General features: G+C 46.2%; 2 protein-coding genes across 3 annotated transcripts in view; both read left to right on the forward strand.

Annotated features, from left to right (window-relative positions):
* The window catches only part of LOC135374723 (interferon alpha-inducible protein 27-like protein 2), a 115,941-nt gene that overhangs the window by 66,640 nt on the left and 28,727 nt on the right, over positions 1-20,574 (forward strand). The gene's annotated exons all lie outside the window — the stretch shown is intronic.
* Positions 7,650-14,120, forward strand: LOC135374773 (neprilysin-1-like). Its single transcript, XM_064607698.1, has 2 exons — positions 7,650-7,815; positions 11,784-14,120. The coding sequence occupies exons 1-2, from the start codon at positions 7,774-7,776 to the stop codon at positions 13,989-13,991; spliced, it is 2,250 nt and encodes a 749-aa protein (XP_064463768.1). The 5' UTR covers positions 7,650-7,773; the 3' UTR covers positions 13,992-14,120.

The raw sequence follows: 20,574 nt of genomic DNA on the forward strand, positions 1-20,574 counted from the left end.
GTTTTTAACCGGTTCCGCTTCTGCTGGAAATATTCATCCCCATAAAAAAAAAAAAATGTTACAAAATGTAAACCCGTTTTTTCCGCATACATGGTATTTAATATTAATAAACAGCTGTGAAATTGGTGGCTCCTGGTTCCTGTAGGTTAGTGTCTGTTCAAATGGGCTTTCTCCTTTCTTGAAGCACATGCTACAAACGGACTTGTTTGTCGTGATGTCATACGTAAAGTACTTTCTTTCTTTGCTGGATTGGAGCGATCGCGTCCTATCCGAATGTCTGTTGATACTGTCTAGCCAGCAAGCACCACCGCACCAGTACGACGCAAATGGAACACCTTCACTCACAAACGCGCTCGATGGCTCCGTTTTATTTTCTTCGTGTCCTGTCCACAAAAGAGTTGCCATTTCGCACGGGCTTGCCCTCGCGTATACGTAAATGTATTCAACTTAGCTGCTCTCAAACAAGGGACGCGTTGCGCGACATTACCGTTAAAGAAGCCGCTACGCAGCCCCCTTGGGTCGCTGTTTAGTTGAGGAGAGTTTGCGGGGATCAAATTAAAATGAACACTACGGCACATTGCTAGAGAGTCACATGTACCTCTAAGTCTGTGTGCGTGCGCGAACGATAAATCATTACAAAGGGAGCCTAAGGGTCATAGTATGCCGACATACATTCCGCCGTAACCGTAACTCTCGTATAGTATCCATGACATGACTTCAGAGCACACGACGTCTGTTTCATTCGCCTATCCGTATTCCAAACTGACGAAGTTTTTTCTTGGACCGAAAACCGTTAAATATATTTTCCGGTTTCCCTCCTGAGCGGAAGAAAAACGTATACGGTTTCGATTCCGTTCCGGTTCGCACCAAAATAGCGGTTTTTTTTTTTCGGTTCCGGTTTTCGGTTCGCTCCAACACCCTGATCCAGCATTTGCTCGAAAACGAAGCCTTGAATGGTGCTTTGAAATCTGGTCGCGTCCGTACCTTTCTTTTATCCCGAGGGCACTTCGACATTGTCGTTCTTACATTTTCTTTTATGAAAACTATGGTTGTCGCATCGAAAATGCCGTGTTTATGCCTGACTCGTCAGAGGACAGCTCACAGTCGTGACCAGGGGCGGATCTAGGATTTTTCCGAGGGGGGGGGGGGGGTCCGCTATGGGCAAGTGTCCGGTGCATGCTGGGATCGGTCCACTGAACCCTACGTTTAAGTCTGGAATTGAGGGGGCGTCCGGACCCCTGGACCCCCCCCCCCCTTAGATCCGCGCCTGATCGTGACCAATGCTCTGCATCAATATGCCGTCGGCAACCGGTTGACGACTGGACAACAATAGAGCACGGCGAGGGAGGTGGTTCAGCCGTGACGGCGCATGACGCCATTCGAGTTAGGCTCCTCCTAATGGCCACTCTCTTATAACTCTTTATAAACGGCTCTGGGTAAACATAGCATCGTGTGTCGAAGATTTCCGGCGCACGTCAAAAGAGCCCCACGTGGTCGAAGTTATCCGCAGTCCTATCCTGCGGCACGTGTAGCACGTCGCCACACAAATAGGCTGATCCACCTTACGTGTAAATTTACTCCTAATTTGTTACACGGTACAGCGATCGCGTCTGACTGGAGGCTGTTATGACTTCGCGAAGCGAGATGGGCTGTTACACGAAGGCAACTAGCACGTGCATAAACCTCTGTGAAGATATAAGTTCTGGCCCAATGTTGGTATTCAGACCGTTTCAGTCTAAGTCCGTTTGAGGCCTTTCAGGGCGTAAGCTCCCGCGCCACTTTGATACCAAGACCCGTATGATCATCAGAAGACCCAATTTTCCGCGGAACAAATCTATATGCCGTGCTATATATCGTAAATTTTGGCGTTCTTCCGCGTGGAGTGTTCGACGTAGTAATGGTCGTAGGTCCGCATAATGAGCCCCCCCCCCCCCCCCCCCGTCGCAAACATCTCTGGGCGAACTGCAACGGTGAAACGCTATTCATATTGTATGTGTCCAGCAATAACCCAGGCAGCGCAACATCTTTGCCCAATATTGGTGCAATACTGTCGATACCGGCCCAGGATTGGACCAGTAGTGTGCCAGGTTGTTGCGCTGCTTGGGAATACACGTTTTATCCTTCTTTTGACTACCTCACCTTCGCGCATATTCCGCTACTTTCGTTTCGTACCATCAACTGGCACACGTCGCACACCCAGCGCAAAACGCTATCCTGCTTCCGTGGTGCTCAGCCAAACGAGTCTGTATAAGTAAAGCTGGAACCGCATGGTGTGTATGTCAGCGCGGGAAACGCGCCCTATAGGGACATTGCTCTGCTGCGCCACAGGAAGAAGCTAAATAAAATTTCTAGAAGCGTGTGCACCACTCCTTTAAATTGCAATGTGCCGGTGGTCGCACCTCTGGCACCAAAGCGTATAGAGTAATCGAAAGTACATTGCTCTGCTGTGCTTGTAGAAGTTATAATTCCGCAAAGTGTGTGCAGCGTCGCTTTAAATTACAGCATGCACCATACAGTGGTTGCGCCACTGGCACCAAAGTGGTGAACAGTAGTAATACAACCTCTAAAAACGTGTGCACCGCCCCTTTAAACTGCAAAATACAGTGGTTACGCAACTGGCGCTGTAGTGTGGTAACAGCAATTCAAATTACATTGCTCCGCTGTGCTTCTGGTATAGGAGATAAAATTCCTAAGAGCGTGTGCACCGCCCCTTTAAACCGCAGTATGCAACATGCAGTGGCTGTACCATTGGCGTAAAAGCGTAAATAGCACGAAGTGGGCAGTGTTCAGGGAAATGCTGTTGTAGAGGGCCAAATGTTGGCAGCAATGTCAGCAGTAGGGCATGATGATGGTTGCGAGCCTGTCTGGAGACGCTGACTGTCCGCGGCAGGGTTTCTTAAAAGCCAGAACGAGGATCAGAGTCCAGATGAGGCATGGGAACAAGCGAGAGTGTAAAGGTATGTATGATATGATAGTCATTCGATTGCCCACATGGACGGGCGGCGCGAATGGAAGCCATTTAGTCTTGTCCAACAAAGGCGAAGAGCACCCACAGGCCACGAACAATATTGCGGAAAACGTAGTCGGGGGAATGGGCAGTGCAACAATTCAACATGCACAAACTTAAGGCGTATGTTAGCGGTTGGGAACCTTTGCAATCCTATACGGGCCACATTTCATTCTCCCCCCCCCCCCCTCCCCTCGCCGATCTTTTCCGGGGGCCGCAGAACATATTTGAAACCATTTCAAAGTAAATCTAAATTAGCCTGCAGCAACTATTAAGCTGTCGAACAAACTGCAAACTATTACTTTGTAAGCGTAGTGTACTGAAACCTCGCATTTTCCATTGCTTGTTGCATTCACAAAGTTGTGGTAAGAGAGCTCCGGAAAGGCAGCATAGCGCGCGCTCTTGCTTGAGGAATTCGTTTTCCGTGCCTCGCCCTCCGCAAAGACAACCCACTCTCGGATAACCTCTGCTCAAGCCCCCCATAACCATCAACAACTCCTAAGCGCACGAATTTTTGTCGCGCGCTTGGTCTGCACTGAGCCGGAACAGCATGCGGCCCGCGGATTCCAGCCCCTATTCTAGCCAGACTTGTACACGTTACTAAAAAAAAGTAATTGATTACCGTTACCTTCTACGAAAAAGTAATTTTTTACCGTTACAAATTACTTGCCGGAAAAAGTAATGAAGTAACGCCTTGAAAAGTAACGCGTTACTTTGCCAATTACTTTCGATAGCTGAGGCCACGGCGACAAGTCATTGCAGATCGTCGACATCGTTGTGATATCGACAGTATTCCGCACAAGACTGACAGGGGCTCATGGTCACAAGAGTGGCACTAGGTTATCGGGGTCGAGAGTTCTGTAACAAATGTGTCGAGAGGTTGAGAGTTCTGTGAGAGAAAAGTCCTAAAGATAAGACAGCTGCCTTGCACCGAACTTGCAGAGGGCAGTTGGTTTTGTCTTCTCGCGGCGGTGAATCATCCCATATATGTGTGTGTGCATCGTCCCGAACAATGTGGATTTCCAAGTAATCGATTACTTGGTAATTGATTACTGAAAATCGTAATTGAATTACTCAAAAAATTACTGAGCCCCAAAAGTAATCGATTACGTTACAAATTACTCAAAAAAGTAATTGATTACTAGTAACGCAATTACCCGTTACGTACAAGTCTGATTCTAGCCATTCTAAACTTGTGAAACGGGGTATTGCTCACCTCTGTCTCCGTAACGCACTTAACAAATCGTGTCCACACCGTATGGCTGATAGTTTTACTAACCAAGTAGAGAGGTTCCGCAGTGGAGGTTATCCGAAAAACCTGTTCGGTCCGCGAGGGGTTGCTCAGGCAGCTCAAAACCTGGGACGACAGCCAGAACCGGGCAAGAAAGGGCACGTAATCGTCATACCATGCATACATGTGGTGTCCCATAGTTTTAAGAAAAGGAACGACTAATGTTGAAGTAGTAGTTTCTGCTCCCAAACAAACCTGAGACAGCTGTGCGGGCGTAGCACATTAAAGAACAACAACGCGCAGAGATGCAATAAGAACTAGTCAAGAACAGATGTGTAGGATGGTCTCTCATTCTGACCTCCTGCTTTTGCTCGAAATCCCCTAATTGAAGAGTTCATTAATGAATTTTATGTAATTAGACATCTTGTAGTTGCGTACTTTCTTGGATGTCAACTTGGCCGTAGAACTCAACTGCCAAAACGGCATCTACAGGGTGTGTGCAGAAAAAACATGACCCGCATTTAGGCACATAGCTTGTTGCCTACCTAACTAACGAACTTCCGGTGGCGCACGATGGCGCATTTATGCGTTCGAAATCTGCAGAAAAATTGTGGAAGCCATACTCAGCTTAAAAAATAAACGGAACAACGAAAACGTCGGCTTCCGTGCATCAGAATAGGGCAACATGGTGGACAACAGGGTGTATGTGAAAGGGCAACACGGTTAACGTAGGAGAGTTGTGTCCAAGTACCGCTAGGGGAGCTATAGGTGCATAAATCGAAACGATGTCCCACATGGATGCTCATCGGCAGTACCCCTAGCGGTGCCTGCACATAACTCTCCTGAGACCGAGATGCACTACCATGCACTGTCATGACCACCCTATTCTAATGCATGGAAGCTCATGTTTTCGCGCTCTGTTTATTTTTTTACACTGAGTATGCTTTCCAGGATTTTTTTGTAGCTTTCGCACGCATAAATACGCCGTCGTGCGCCACCGGAAGTTCCTCGGCTAAGTAGACAGCGAGTTACATGTAAAAATGCGGGTCATGTTTTTCTGCACACACCCTGTATTTTGCGCTGCTAGTTTTTTTTTTTAATAAAAATTCTCTAACGAATAAAAATAAACACCCTGTATGTAGTGTGCAAAGAGAGCGTTATTTATCAAATTACTCTCCCATGTGGTAAACACAGTATATATGCATTGCTGGGCGGGATACTGACACACGAAATTATGCACGGCTTCGACGGTACCGGAAAAAATTACGACGGTACAGGAAAAAGAACAGGCTGGTTTTCCGATGCGAGTAACCGAGCGTACGCTAACCTCATTGAGTGTCACAACGTCAACATCGAGAACGCCCCAAAGGCAAGACACTACGAGGATTACCCGGCCGAGTACTTAGCGGATACGATGGGCAGAGGGTCAATACTGAAAGTGTACGGGAAAGCTTTTAAAAAATCGCCCGTGAGCCTGGGGCATCTGAAGGGGTTGACGAGTGATCAGCTCTTCTACGTGGCTTGGTGCCTGATGTGGTGTGGAGAGCCTATTCCAGAGAAGACTCATCCTCGCTCTGACGAGAGGTGCAATGTTCCTCTCATGAGTTCCGAGCACTTTGGCGAAGTGTTTAACTGTCCTCCGGAATCGCCAATGAATCCGAAGAAAAAATCTCCCTTTTGGAGAACGCTTCTCTGAATGAAGGTTCAGCAACCATGCACGTTGCTGAGCGTAAAATGAAAAGTTCAATGAAGGAAACTGGTTGTTTATGTTTCGGTACGTTTGGAAGTACCGTGATATTGCTCTTCTCATAAAGTACTTAAATGGCGTTTTCCGCATGCTTTACTGGTTTTTGTAGTGCTGAAATGAAAAGGTACCATTTTCTGCGGACGGATTCTGCTTTCTGTGTGGATAATTTAGCTTTCAAATTATTCTTAGTTTCATTATGTTCTTGGGAGTATACTGAAGTCTGAAGTAGCGCTTCTGTAGTATTGAAGTGGTTTCCATAAGCACCTCGGTCGGGCTTAGCTTTAACGCGGACTGATGCTTCGAAACTCGAGAAAAAGGTAGGAAAAATTTTGCAAAGTACATGTTACGTTGAGTTACGTGGCAATATGCCACGCGCTATTTTGTACACGAGAGGGGTAAGGGATATTGTAGGTAAACAGGTCTCGTTTGCCCGTGTAGCATACTGGGTGTCCTAGAAAACGTGTCATTGAACAACAATAATAAAATGCAAACTAGGATCGTGATATGACGTGACTGAACTGAATGAGTGAGTTCAACTTTCTTGTCCGTTACTAGTGATAGTAGCCTGTGTATGGTGAGTGATTTGCTCATTAGTGATGGTAGACCTGTCAGGGCGCGGACTCTAAAAGCAGTGTTGCATTTCTCACAGGAAGTCGCTAGTATAGCAACGTTTGAGTGCAATTTGTTCGCATCAAAAACTGCACGGCTGCTCCGTTTCAGCGCTCCGTCACATGTGGATCGTGTTCTCAGTTGCCGTACTCTGACACGATCAGTCACTAACGCCACTCCACAAAACCAGGAAGCAAAACAATCCCATAGTGATAGTGATACCGATACGTTTGTTGTGTCTCAATTGAGAGTACAAAAACAAGATCACGAGGTCAGGCTTGTTAATAGCTTTCGTGATGTCATTGGCCATCATATACGAGCGCAAGAAATGAGCGGCTTGCCGAGTGCCGACGACTCGTCGGCACTCGGTTAAGTGCAGCTGTGTCAAGAACTTTGGCTGACCTCACTCACCCCCTAAGAAGAAGAAGAAGAAGAGGTCGACAGGTTCAGTCGTGTCTGCGTGGGCCCGCCATGGGTTATGAAAGCTGTGCGAATGAGCCGCTGCGAAAGAAGGCCGCGAGCCGGCGCCACCAAAGCTGGCGCAGTGTGGCGCGTCGCACTCTAGACGCGCCCTTTCCTTCCCTCTCCGCTCACCGCGCATGCGCGGCGTGCCAGGGCTACAGACAGACCCTTGCGCGATTCTTGCGTATCAGGACTATAATGCTAGCGCATTAAAAAACGAAAGAAAAGTTGTTTTCTTGCGCTGTGTGAGAGAACAGTCCCTTATAGTTGCACTCAAAATAGGTGATATCACCAGACTGCGGACAGACTCCGTGGCACGTCTATATAACGGTTCATATTTCATATTTTATTCAATATTCATGCCAAATTAACATTTGCAGAACATTGTGTGGTCCCATAGCCGAGGCTAGTGGGTGGGGTCCATGTTACCTTTTGCGTGGAGGGTTGCTACTGGGCAGGACTATTGTGTCTGAGTCGGACCAGTATTATCTGTAATTTTTGTCGCAGAAAAACGCGAAATTTCTCATATTTTAGCACAGAAGCAAGATATTTTATAGCTGCAGAAAGCTAGGACCGCTTTTAGTGGCCAATATTTGCCTAGGCCCGTGAAGAAGAGGACACCAAGGACGACCCTCGTGTCACGTGAAATGAGCTCCTGTTCCGTGTCCATCTTGAGGGAAAGAAGCCGCTTGTCCCGCCGTCACCTGCGCCGTCGTTATGAGCCACCGGTCAAACATGGCAAACCCCGATGTGATGTCGGTGAGTTCCTGGGCCTCAGATTGTGTGTAGAGCTTCGTGAACGTCATGCAGTGAGAGTTATATTGCGAACGCCGTGGCATAAAGGGAGATTCCCGTGAAGAGATTTAAAAAAAAAGGGTTCGCATGGAGGCCTAGGCTGTAGTTCCGTAGACAGGCTTATAGATTTTAAGAATTAGCCAGCGCGTTTGAAAGTTAAATAACACTTTCAAGTGAACGAGGGTGATATAGCGGATAGGAAACTTCAAGGATTATGAACAAGTGCAGGAAGAAAATTGTTTATGCGCGTTTGTAAAATACAATTTGAAGGCGCTCATCTACAGGCAGTGTGCAGAAAAACATGACCCGCCTTTAGGCACATACCTTGTTGTCTACCTAACTAACGAACTGCCGGTGGCGCACGATGGTGCATTTATGCGTGCGAAATCTGCACAAAACAGCGTGGAAGTCATACTCAGCTTAGAAAGTAGACAGAGCAATGAAAACTTTGGCATCCGTGCATCAGAATAGGGCAACATGGCGGACGCAGGGCAGTTGTGTTCAAGTACCGCTAGGGTAGCTATCGGTGCAGAAATCGAAACGATGTCGCACATGGATGCTCATCGGTAGTACCCCTAGCGGTGCCCGCACATAACTCTCCTGAGACCGCCATGCACTACCATGCACTGTCATGACCGCCCTATTCTAATGCATGGAAGCCGATATTTTCGCGCTCTGTTTATTTTTTTACGCTGAGTATGGCTTCCAGAATTTTTGTAGCTTTCGCACGCATAAATACGCCATCGTACGCCACCGGAAGTTCCTCGGGTAAGTAGACAACGAGTTACATTAGAAAATTCGGGTCACGTTTTTGTGCACACACCCTGTACAGCGACGGCTTTGCTAAGCCTAACAGAGGTGGAGGCCGCCATTTGAGTAAGGCGGAGAAGTGGTGACTGAGGCCACATGGGGAGCAAAACAGGTGAAGCAGTGGTGACAGAAAAGGTGTTTGACATTTGCAAACCTGGATCCAAAAGGATTTTCAAAACGTTTCATTTCACGAGATACAGGTTATGATGTCTTGACAGTGGAGGAAGTGTTAAGATGAAAAGAAAAATGGGGAATGTGCGCTATTGCAGACTGTTCATGTAGAGCATCCGTGACTGCAGTGTAAGGTTTGGTCCATGATTTTACATATTTCGCTTGTTGGACACTGTTCACGGAGACTGTGAAACCGTCACCGAGGTTAGGTCAGGCCAGGTTTTTACGTATGTCACCCGTTGGAGGCTTTGTTCGCGTAGACTGTACAACCGTCATCAAGGTTAAGTCAGGCCAGGCTTTTACTTATTTCGCCTGTTGGAGGCTGTGTTCACCTAGACTGTGCAACTGTCACCAAGGTTAGGTCAGGTCAGGTATTGTGTCTAACGCGTTGAAGATTTATGTTGGGTCAGCGATGTGCACCTGGATAGCTTGTCAGTCAGTAAAGCACCGAAAAAGGAAAATAAGAGTTATTGTGGTTGATATATTGCATAATGTGAGAAATATGTAACACTGAGCACTCATCACAGCCTGCTGGAAGATGGCATTTGTCACGAATGGCCTATCAGAAAACGAATTTGGTATGCTCTTGAGGTGATGATTTTAGTCCAAACCTGTATATATTACGCTAATGTCGTATAAAGTTTGTCAAATATTTCCTTATTGCTGCGCCTGCAATCACGGTGCCATAGAAACTTTAACAAATGCTACCCCACGCTGTCATTTATGATGAGGCCTCCACTGCGACTCAATTTGGTTTGTGTTGGCCCCTGTGTCCGAATCAGTGTAGTTTAAGCTATGGTTTACTGTCAAGTGTTAGAATTCATTCTGATCAAGCCCCATGTAGCCTATCCAGCAATCACTGATTATTAGAGCCTTCTCTTCTACATTGTTTTTGATGTGCGATAGTAATGTTATCGCATCACGTTTGTTGTCCCGACACACTTCCAGTTGTAGGTCATTATTATGGATGTCAATCATGCCAATTACCCATGTCCCCTCTAGCCTCCCTTTACTGAATTTCCGCCTCCCAATTTTGCATTGATCTACTTCTGCGACATGGTCGCCGCGCCCAATCGTCCCCATGTCGGAATAGCTCCCGCAACTCCCTGCTATAGCTGTACCAGTCTGCGACAGTTTCTCTTGATGGCTTTTCTGCCGTCGAATGGTAACTCTATATGACAGCCGTGTCGTAGCTGTAGATCACATGTCTTGCTGACATACGAGTGCCTTCAAGCCAGGTGTTCGCCGCCACTGGTTGTCGAAAAGGCCCATTGTCCCCGTGATCTTTTTTTTCTTTTTTTTTTCACTTGTACTTGCCGCGAGGAAGCGTCTTGTGCGTCCGTTGTGTATAGGATTTGTTGATCTGGTTGAGGCAGCGGCGGAGACGGCGTCCCCATGTGACGTTCGTGTCGTGTTTTTGTTTCTTCGTGGGCGTGGGTGTCGCCGGTGTGTGGGCGAAACAAACAAACAAACAAAAAGCGTCGACCGGTCGCCCGACTTCCCCCTGCTGTAAGCGGACTGACGTCACTTGCATCCTTTGCTCACACCGAGGTTGCATCAAGCTAGCACGCGAGTGGCCAAGGTCACCTGCTTTTGACGTCATAGCCAGTTTCTCAGTCGTGCCGGCAGCGTTGGCGTCGAAGCAGTCGCGTTTTCTTGGTCCTGGTTTTTAGTTAATATATCCGTAATTCTACAGAATGTTGAGTTCATAGTCCACATGATGAATGGACCAGTGGCTAGCGATGCATTACATATGTTTGCAGAGGTTTTTGGGACCTCTTCATGGTCCCTTTAAGAGAGTGGACCTTCTGTGCAGTTAAGTAGCGAATCCATCTGATTAATATGTGTCAGCTGCGCGTTAAAAGCATGGGACGGCAGCAATTGTGACATGCCGTTTGTATTAAGCATGTCCTTCCCGGATTCTCGAAATTTCCAACGGGCTACTTTTTCTAAACTTTTGTACAAAGAAGTGTGTCGGGCATGCTCCTCCACTTGCGCGTACGCTTGGAAACGGTTTGGGGAGTTCTCATAGAATGGGAAATTACTTCCTATACGTAACTCTGTTTTATCCGTCACTTGACCTCGCCGTTTGAATCACTCTACTGTAGTCCCGCGTTGCTCGCAACTTCCAACCAACCTCCCGTTGCCGTGACGTCGTTCCAATAAACGCTCGACTGGCGGCGAACGTCGCAGTGAGAACCGTGTCCGAATTTACTCATATTCATGATAATTCACTGTGATATTCAGGATCTATCCCATCGGGGAAAATCATCGAACATCATGGTTCTCGGGGCGCTTGAGTGTAACGCACCAGGACTTTTTGAGCGCAATCCGTCTGAGCAAACCGCAATCGCTGTCAGTCCGACGATGGGAGGTTGGAAACCCAGCCCACAGAATGATAGTAGAAAAAGTGACAGTTCCTGAAATTGGGAGAGGGAAAGTTTGGTCGCAGCCGAAGCCGGACGCGATAAGCTATGTCTGTCTCTTCCTACCATGCCGGTGTGGGCTTTGCGCGCGCTATCCTCTGCGAGCTCCGTACAGCATGATTTTCGGCTATTTTTTTCCGATACGATAGCTCCCCAATATTCCTGTCAACTGTCATTAATTTGAGTAAATTCGGCACGCTGTTCACAGTGGTGGGGTAAAAAAGTTACCTTTACTCGGGAAATTTCAGAGTACAGTTCGTAAAAATTGACATAATTAAACTTAGGTTGTATGACATGCAAATCAGGAGGTAGCAAAAACCTAGCAAGAACAAATGCCATTGACCGCATGACTCTGTGCCGTAGTTTTTTTATTATTATTATTAAAATTCAGGGACACGTTTTCTGGGGCGGCCCGTAGATTGGGCAATCGTCATACATCGTGCGCATTGTGAACAAGAAAGATGTGCATAGTTTATTTAGACATAACTTGAAAAACGAGGAAATGTGTTTTTTCTGTTCTTCCAGGAGCTTGAACGCGAACAGGAGCCAGTGGCAGACGAAAGAAAACAGACAATCTCTATCGAACACGGGCTACTCGCGCTAGTACTCTACGCTCTAGGAGCTCTGGCATTTGGAGCTGGTGTCGCCATCATAGCGTTCCATCAAAGAGGTCAACCGCCTGTGGGTGGTAGTTATACAGAGGACGACGAATTCAGGATTTCTACAGCACGAAAGACAAGTCAGGCTCATGCAACCCCATCCTCAGAAGACGACGAGGAGGACCATGAAAGGCAAACACTATGTGGCACCGACGACTGCAACTACATGCGCTGGCTGGTCAGTATGTCTGTCGACACGACAAAGAATCCATGCGATAATTTTTTTACCTATGTCTGCGCCGGTGCTATGAAGCATTTTAAAGGGACATCAAACATGCTATTTTACGTGACCCACCAGAATAGGCGAGCGATTGAGATGTGGTTGAAAAATGCCTCTCCTCCGGCTCAAAGACAAAGCGCCTCTCAGAAAGCAGTCAAGTTGTATCAATCGTGTCTCGAAGATCCACAGTCAAGCAAGCCAGGAATACATGAAATTCTAAGGAAGTTAGGCTTGTCATTGACACAAGAATTGAACTTTGAACCGCTTGATATGCAAGTGAGGTTTCTGGTTGAAGGATATTCGGTGATATACATCATGACTTTAGCACCATCACGGAGCCGGAACGACATCTATCTCGACGTTCGTGTATCTCCTCATTTCGACTCGTTTCGCTCGGTTAAGCCTCGCAGTGCAACGGAACGCAGAAAAATTTGTCAAAACGTGTTACACTGGGTATTCGAAGGTTTAAATCTCGACGACGAGGTTGTAGATCGTGTTCTACAAGCGGAAGACGAAGTGTACGCCGTCTCCAGCAACCGGACGTACAGTGGCAAGAGTTACAGATTTGGAATGTCTAACATCGATTACTTTGCCGGCAAAGACCAGGGACTATGCGAGAGGTGGAGAAAGAGCCTACAAAAATGGTCAAAGTTGCTTTTCCCCGGAAGATATCGAATTGAAATGACATTATACGATATACATCTCCTCTATAATTTATTTGGCAGCAAAGCATTGATCAGCACCGAAGACATTCGAACATTTTTTGCATGGAGAACAACGTGGTACCTTTACAATGTATCTGGAGTGACCACGGCAAATCAGAAGGCCAGTTGGAGAGCCGAGATATGCCTAAGATACGTCTTATATTTATTCAGGATTGTAGCGCCGATGAAGACGTTGTTAGAGAAGGTAAACCAGTCAACAGTAGATATTGTAGAGCGGATGACGAATGATATCCTGCTTGGGATCGAAACGTCTTTCAGGACATCGAGTTGGCTCGACAATTCTACGCGGAAGGGGGCCTTAAAAAAGCTATCGCAGTTACACAAACGTATAGGTTACCCTTTTGGTGTTTCATCAGAAAAAGCGGCTGACGCATATTTGAGCAATGTCCCAGACATGACCGACAGTTACGTTTCGAACGTCATGAAGATGGTAGAGCATCTAACGTCAAGTGCTATTGACCTGTTGAGGAACAAAGATGGCCTCAATGCGTCCGTCGTAGCTCGCTTCACAGCCTCGATACCGATCTATTCTGCAAACGCGGCGTACAACGCGTTATACAACGTGATTTATATTCCTCCAGGCTTAATGGTCCGTCCAATTTTCACTTATGGAGGAGCACCTGAATTGAACTACGGCGCGCTGGGCGGGATACTGACACACGAAATTATGCACGGCTTCGACACTACCGGAAAAAAATACGACGGTACAGGAAAAAGAACAGGCTGGTTTTCTGAAGCGAGTAACCGAGCGTACGCTAACCTGATTCAGTGTCACAACGTCAGCATCGAGAACTCTCCAAAGGCAAGACACTTCGCGGATTACCCGGGCGAGTACCTAGCGGATACGATGGGCAGGGGGTCATTGCTGAAGGTGCACAGGAAAGCTTTAGAAACATCGCCTGTTCGTCTGGGACAACTGAAGGGATTGACGAGTGATCAGCTCTTCTACGTGGCTTGGTGCCTGATGTGGTGTGGAAAGCCTGTTACGGAGAAGACTCATCCTCGCTCTGACGAGAGGTGCAATGTTCCTCTCATGAGTTCTGAACACTTTGGCGAAGTGTTTAACTGTCCTCCAGAATCGCCAATGAATCCCAAGAAAAAATGTCCCTTTTGGAGAACGCTTCTCTGAATGAAGGTCCAAAAACCGTGCACGTTGCTGAGCGTAAAATGACGAGTTCAATAAATGAAACACGTTCTGTCTATGGATACTTTTTTTGGGCTGATATTGCTTCTCTAATAAAGTACCTAAATACCGGCACTTGACTGAAAACGTTTCTGTAGATGGATTATGGAAGTTGTCGTTGTTGGATTTCGTGTGGCGTCTTGTGCTTTTTTTCTTTTTTCAGTGTACGGCAATGTATGGCATCGGCGATGTCGATGGTGTCGGTTCGCGTCGAGAATGGGGGAGTGACAATAGAGAGCGAAACCGGCAACTATAATGCTAACGCCTTAATAAGGCGTACAACCTATCTCTTTGTTACAACTTTACAGGTACATGTGAAGGAATTTTCACATCGCGAATGGCAATCTACCATTCCGGGGTGGTGTGGGGCTGTGAGCTTGAGTTCAACGTTCCTGTCTTGGGTCGTCCATGTTGCTAGGCGCTTTTGAAAATATCCTTCTCAAGCATAGCGATTATACTTGCCGCATCTTCTCCACTTCGACGGGTGTTGATTAGCCGGGTATGCTCGTCGACGGTATGTTTCTTTAATGCCAGAGTTTTTCTGACTCCTCCGGAGTTCTTTTCGGTTTCGGCAAAGTCGAGATGAATGACTTCGAAGGGAACTGAGGAGTGTAATGGCAACGTCATTTGTCAGCTCTTTGGTGGTACCTTTGGTGATACCTGGTGGTTTTACTCTCACATCACACATCACACGACTCAACATCGTCTTTCACGTCTCCATTCGCGGCCATATGAAATGCTGACAGAGTTTGAGGGTATATATTCGCCACACGGCCTCGCGGCCACCTGATTCCCCTCACTCATTCCCTCTACCCCATTGCTCTCTACGAGTTGACAAGGTGATGTTTTGCATTTTAATGTCGTATTGATCGTGAACTATGATAGTTTGTTTGCAACCTTAAAGAGGTACTGAAACCATTTCCAAACTTTTGTTTGTTTTGTTTTTGATGAAAGCACCTCGGAAATATTGATCTATGTGTACTGAACATGTGCATCAAAACACAATGTCTCTGCGATCCCGCGTTACCAATCTGGGGCACCGCGAAGGCCGCGCGCTGGGCGAGCTCTTCCATCGCCCCCAGCTCTTAACCTCCTGGACCATTTTTAGAATGACGTTTCATGTTGGAGAACGGAAGCGCATTCTTTTTCGTTTCTATGACGACGTAAGCGGTTCACACTACTGCGTTTCGCGGTTGCATCTTACGCTTGCGTTTACGTGTTTTTCCTCGCGCAGCGGACTTACGTTTGAGGGTCCGTACTCCCGTTCACACTACTGCGTTCAGGTGTTACGTTCCTCCAATGAACGAGGGCCGTTTGGAGCGCCCCCAACCTTGGCTACCGAGTCCAGTAATGGCGCCCACCAGCAGCTCTTCCGAATTCCTTGACGACGTTTTGAAGTTCGTCGCCGTTTATGTAGGACGAGCGCGACCAATTAACTGGGCTTTGATAGCACAAGTGATCTCCTCGTCGCTTCTGCTGCATTACGAGCAACGGGAACGACGAGCATGGGTACGGAGGCTTCTGCGTAACCGTGAAAGCTTCGGCGAATATCATCACCTTGTGCAAGAAATGAGGCTATACGACGGGCCAACGCACTTTACGTACTTTAGAATGACAAAAGAAAGGTTAGTCTTGCGACAGTGTTCCTAATTTGGTCTGCTGCACACTACTTCGTGCAGCGAGTGTCCTCATGTGTCAACTTATACACAGGTTTGATCAGCTGCTGTCAATGGTGGAGCCGCATATCAGTCGGATGGATACGTCTTTCAGGAAGGCCATCCCTGCTGCGGAAAGGCTGGCGCTGACACTGAGGTATTGCCTCCCCAAGCATTGTTTGCACATTTGTGTATAGGTTATATATATATATATACGGTTAACAAGAAACGAAAAACAGACAATGAGGGTAGGGGAAGCAAAAGGGGGGGGGTTATTACAATTGAAATATATGCATGTATATATATATATATATATATAAGGGGGAATTAGCAGGAGCTCTTTGGCTGCACGTTTAGCATATGTTTGTAAGTCAAAAGTACTGGCATGGTGACGTTCGACTTATAAACACACACACACACACACACACACATATATATATATATATATATATATATATATATCCTGCCTTGAAGTACGTGAAACTTGCAACACAGCATGAGCTCAATGTGTCGAAAATATAAATACGGTTGTGCCTCGTTGTTATGGTCGCTTCTGTGCCCGACAAAAATCATCCATCAAGCAAGTTTTCGATATTATCAAGTACTACGGAGAGGGGTTTATCCAAGAAATTAAGCAATGAGTGGCTGCTCGACTGCCGAGGTAACCTCATTTCCCTCTGAATGCTTATGACCTGACAAAAGAATGAATGTCAAAATCCATGTCGCTTCCCTTTGTACAAGATAGCAGTTTGAACCACCCTACGTGTTTCTGGTCAGTTCAACCCATGTTGATCTTTTTCTCGACGCAGTTTCATACAGATGCATCAAATTCAAACCACAACATCAGACAATTGCAACGCCTTCGACCATTGTAATACCCCAAAACTTGTTGTCCTAGTAATGCAAAAAGTAATGCAATTGCAGGTACCTTGCTCACGGCTCCTCGCAGCACATGTGCTCCATTAACTACAGGATTGGGAAGTCGACAGCGTGCAAGATTATACGGGAAACATGCGAGGCCATATGGCATGCACTTGAACCTGTCTACCTGCCGGTATGCATTGTTTGCATGTATGGTTATAAGAAGAGATTATTGTTTACAGCAGTGAAAGAAAATATGCTTGTCTCCTGTGTTTTGTTTGTTTTCTCCATGTTTTCCTGGCACTTCATCACACCTCCAAGCATTTACCCCAACTATGTTCTATTTCAGTGCCCCACAATGTCGACTTGGGAGAGCACGGCCCGTGATTTTCAGGAGATGTGGGACTTCCCCAACTGTGTCGGTGCCATAGATGGCAAACATGTAGCTGTTCAGAACCTTCCAAATGGAGGATCAGAGCTTTTAATTATAAGGGCTATTACAGCATCGTGCTACTAGCTGTCTGCGACGCAAGGTACAGGTTCTTGAAAGTGCACATTGAGGAGCAGGGCCGAGGGAGTGACGGGGGCATATTCCGAAACACGGACTTTGGAGCTCAGCTAGCCAGTGGATGTCTGGATATTCCGCAACCAAAGAAACTGCCGAAGAGCTCGGTGCATTTACCGCATGTAATCGTGGGAGATGTAGCATTCCCACTTTTGCTGAACTTAATGCGGCCATACCCAGGGAAGCAGCTTAATCTGAAAAAGGCTGTGTTTAACTACAGGCTGTCAAGGGCCAGGAGGATCATTGAAAACTCATTTGGGATTCTTGCAAGCAGATGGCGTATTTACAGACAGCCAATAACAGCAAGCCTGCCAACATTGAAAGCCATAGTCATGAGTACAGTATGTCTGCACAACTACCTCCGCACATTAGATGAAGCAGAAGCTGTTCAAGATCGTTGCTATTGTCCACTTGGGTATGTAGACACCGAAAGTGTGGCAGGTGATGTTGTGCCTGGGAGATGGAGGGCATCTGTGACATGCAGTGATGCCATCAGGGATGTGACATCCCTGAGCAGCAACATGTATTCTAGTGATGCACGGAAAGTGCGGGATACATATGCAGACTATTTCTGCTCTATTGGAGAGAAGCCAGGTCAATACAGCGTAGTTCGTCGTGGATGTCAGCCAGAAATGTAAGCTCGAGGATGCACTGAAACTATGGGTTTTGTGGCACTTTGTATGGCTAACAGGTGCACCACCATGAATATGTAAAAAACACAGTGACACAGTTTTGTAAACTATGTATTCATTAAACAGTTACTAATTACCATATGTCATATCAAAAAGAAGCTGCTGAATGCGCAATTGCGCAAGATGCTTTTGTCGGTCATCCATCTTAGCAAGCATTGGCCGAAGGCTCAGCAGGAAAAGAGTGTCGCTGTCCCTCATGTCAACGTAATCCTGTGAAGGTGCTGAGGCACCGCTCATTTGCCTTGTTGCGGACACAAGCACCTCCTGCAGCGTTGCAATGGTTTGCTCCGGCCTTCTGCGTTTCGGTGGCCTTGCGTAACCAACTGGAGGAGTCTCCCCGCGGTCTTCATGATCCTGGAGAGACTGAAACTCCTGCGTTGGGGTGAACGCAGAGGCCGACGAGCCGTCCTGCAAATTAGTATAATGAATAAAGGTGTGAAGAAATATTAGCATGTGGCACGCCTGTGTGTCATGACAGAGCCTGAATTTTTTGGGAAATTTTTTTCCCCTAAATTCGTGGGGTAAAAATTGCATAAATAGACATGTGCTCTAAATTCATGTGAATTCAGGCGAAACACCTTCAAGTCCGCTAATTTTGGGGAGAAATCGGGCTGAGTTTCTCAAATTAACTGTAGTGGTTTGGTACACACAGTAACGTAACTGCATTTGCTGTGGAACAAGTTAGTGTGTATTCCTACAGACGTCGCAGTGAGTGCAATTTACCGCTTCAATTCTGGTTTCGCCCTAAAGAGGCAAGCTTCAGTGCTGGGAAGAATCGGGTTAAACCCTAAAACTTCAGGTTCTAATGACGATTAGTTTGTGATGAATCTTCATAAGCAAATCATAAGCAACACTTAATTAAATTCCAAAGGCCTCTCTGGTGATAAGCGAAGTTTGGATTTATGCACCCGAGATTTGATGTATAGCAAGCAGGAATGGGCATAAATCAAATTTTTGAGTATTTAAATATAAATACAAAATACTTTGTTGAAAGGGGTATTTAAATACTCTGCATAAATGCTTTTCAATATGTGCATTTAAATACCATAACTACTGCCATAAATGCTGTGAAGATCTCATTCGGAATTAGAGAACTATTAATGATCAGAACAACAAATCATCAAGGAAAAATGGCATTGGTTTGTTGTTAATCATGACAATTTTAATATTACAAGTTTCTGACTGCATCTTCTAGGTATCCTCTGTTCGGCCGTAGAATTACATTCACAAAGGAGAACACCTCTGGACAGGTGTCGATAGTCTTATATTTGGTTTATATTTTAAATAATATTTTAATTACAATGCATTTAAATACTGCCCATCCCTGATAGCAAGTACCCAAACCTCTGACCATATCCTTACCGAACTTCCTTCGGTTACTGGTGACGGAGTGCTCTGTGATAGTCTCCTCTTGTGTGCCTCCAATCAGTGAAAGCAGCACGGCTGTAATAAAAGTGGTTCACTTAGGGAATGTTGCTGTGGGCCGGTTTCTTAACAGCAGTCCAACGTTGTTAGCAATAGATTGTGTACCTGTAGCGATGTAAATGTGAAGTGATATCGACCGCATTTTACCTTGAGGGTCGCCATCCATTGCTGTGGTTTCACTGATTGGAGTTGTGTCCTCCCGTGTACTGGACAGATGGGCACCTGTCGCCTTTGGGAGCACAGAGCTGGGGGACAAAGTGAGAAAATGAAACCCAGAAGTGATCTGTATGCGCACATAACATAAGACATAAATACGACTTCATCAGCTTTTTTTGTTTCTGTTTTTTGCCTAACAAGTACTTTGCTATATCTTGCTGCAGGTAATGCTGTGAGTAAAGCTTTACAAGTAAAATACTAAGTGCTCACGTACCGAGGCCTGATGAACCTAGAGAGGAAGCTCAGAGGCTTCATCAGGGCCCATGCTTCCCGGGTTGAACGACCAGACCCACTGGGTTGTTTCGTGGCACGTAACTCGCGTGCATACCTGTCCCGCAAGTTTCTCCGCGTTCTTTGGCACTGGTCAACTAAGAAAACAACATTGAAAAGATATTCAGTGTCATGTACACTTGCATGACTCGCATGCAATTGTGAGAAGTACGACAGCCGCGCTTAAAATGCTTTGCACGATGTTAGCTTAAAGCTGCCAACATGTTACCGTACACAAAACGTCGAAAATGTCTCATGTCCAAAGTTATGACTTGTGCAACTCTATTGAGAACACAAGCATAAACAACAACAACCGCAACTAAAGCCGCATATACATCGAAAATCTGACCTAAAGAAAAAAAGTATGAAGAAAAGGCAGTAAATAAAGGGAATAAAACGTTTTGTAAAGAAATGAAATATTCCAGTGATACAAAATACTCAGCTCAGGATGGCTCTAGCGAGGTTTTGCATACCATAACGCAAATTTGTGAAAACACGAAGAAATGTTTTTAGCGATCCGTGGGTGAGCAGGTGGTTGCATTCTACTACAGGTGAGCCCACAAATTATACACTATTACTATATGCCGGATGTGATGAATCACTTGGCAGCCGCGGACATATCTTTCGGATGAAATGACAAAAGCCGAGAGACAGGTTCTCACGATTGACGGCAACACTTGAAACTCACCTGACATGCCGACGACGAGGCTAATGGCCTGCCACGAATTCCGTTTTTTTTTTTTTTTTTTTTTTTTTTTTTTTTTTTTTTTTTTGTGGCATCCTTGTAGTCGGCCCTTGTGCTGTCGTACAGCCAAGGGTACCTTTCGATTTGTAGAATAAAATTC

The sequence above is a fragment of the Ornithodoros turicata genome, unplaced genomic scaffold (genome assembly GCF_037126465.1).
Source record: "Ornithodoros turicata isolate Travis unplaced genomic scaffold, ASM3712646v1 ctg00000746.1, whole genome shotgun sequence".
Lineage (NCBI taxonomy): Eukaryota > Metazoa > Arthropoda > Arachnida > Ixodida > Argasidae > Ornithodoros > Ornithodoros turicata.

Bases quoted from the DNA above. Each gene is read 5' to 3' on its own strand.
- LOC135374773 (XM_064607698.1), top strand. From the start codon at position 7,774: ATGAGCCACCGGTCAAACATGGCAAACCCCGATGTGATGTCG. The intron at 7,816-11,783 runs GTGAGTTCCTGG...CTGTTCTTCCAG, and splicing joins CAAACCCCGATGTGATGTCG to GAGCTTGAACGCGAACAGGA.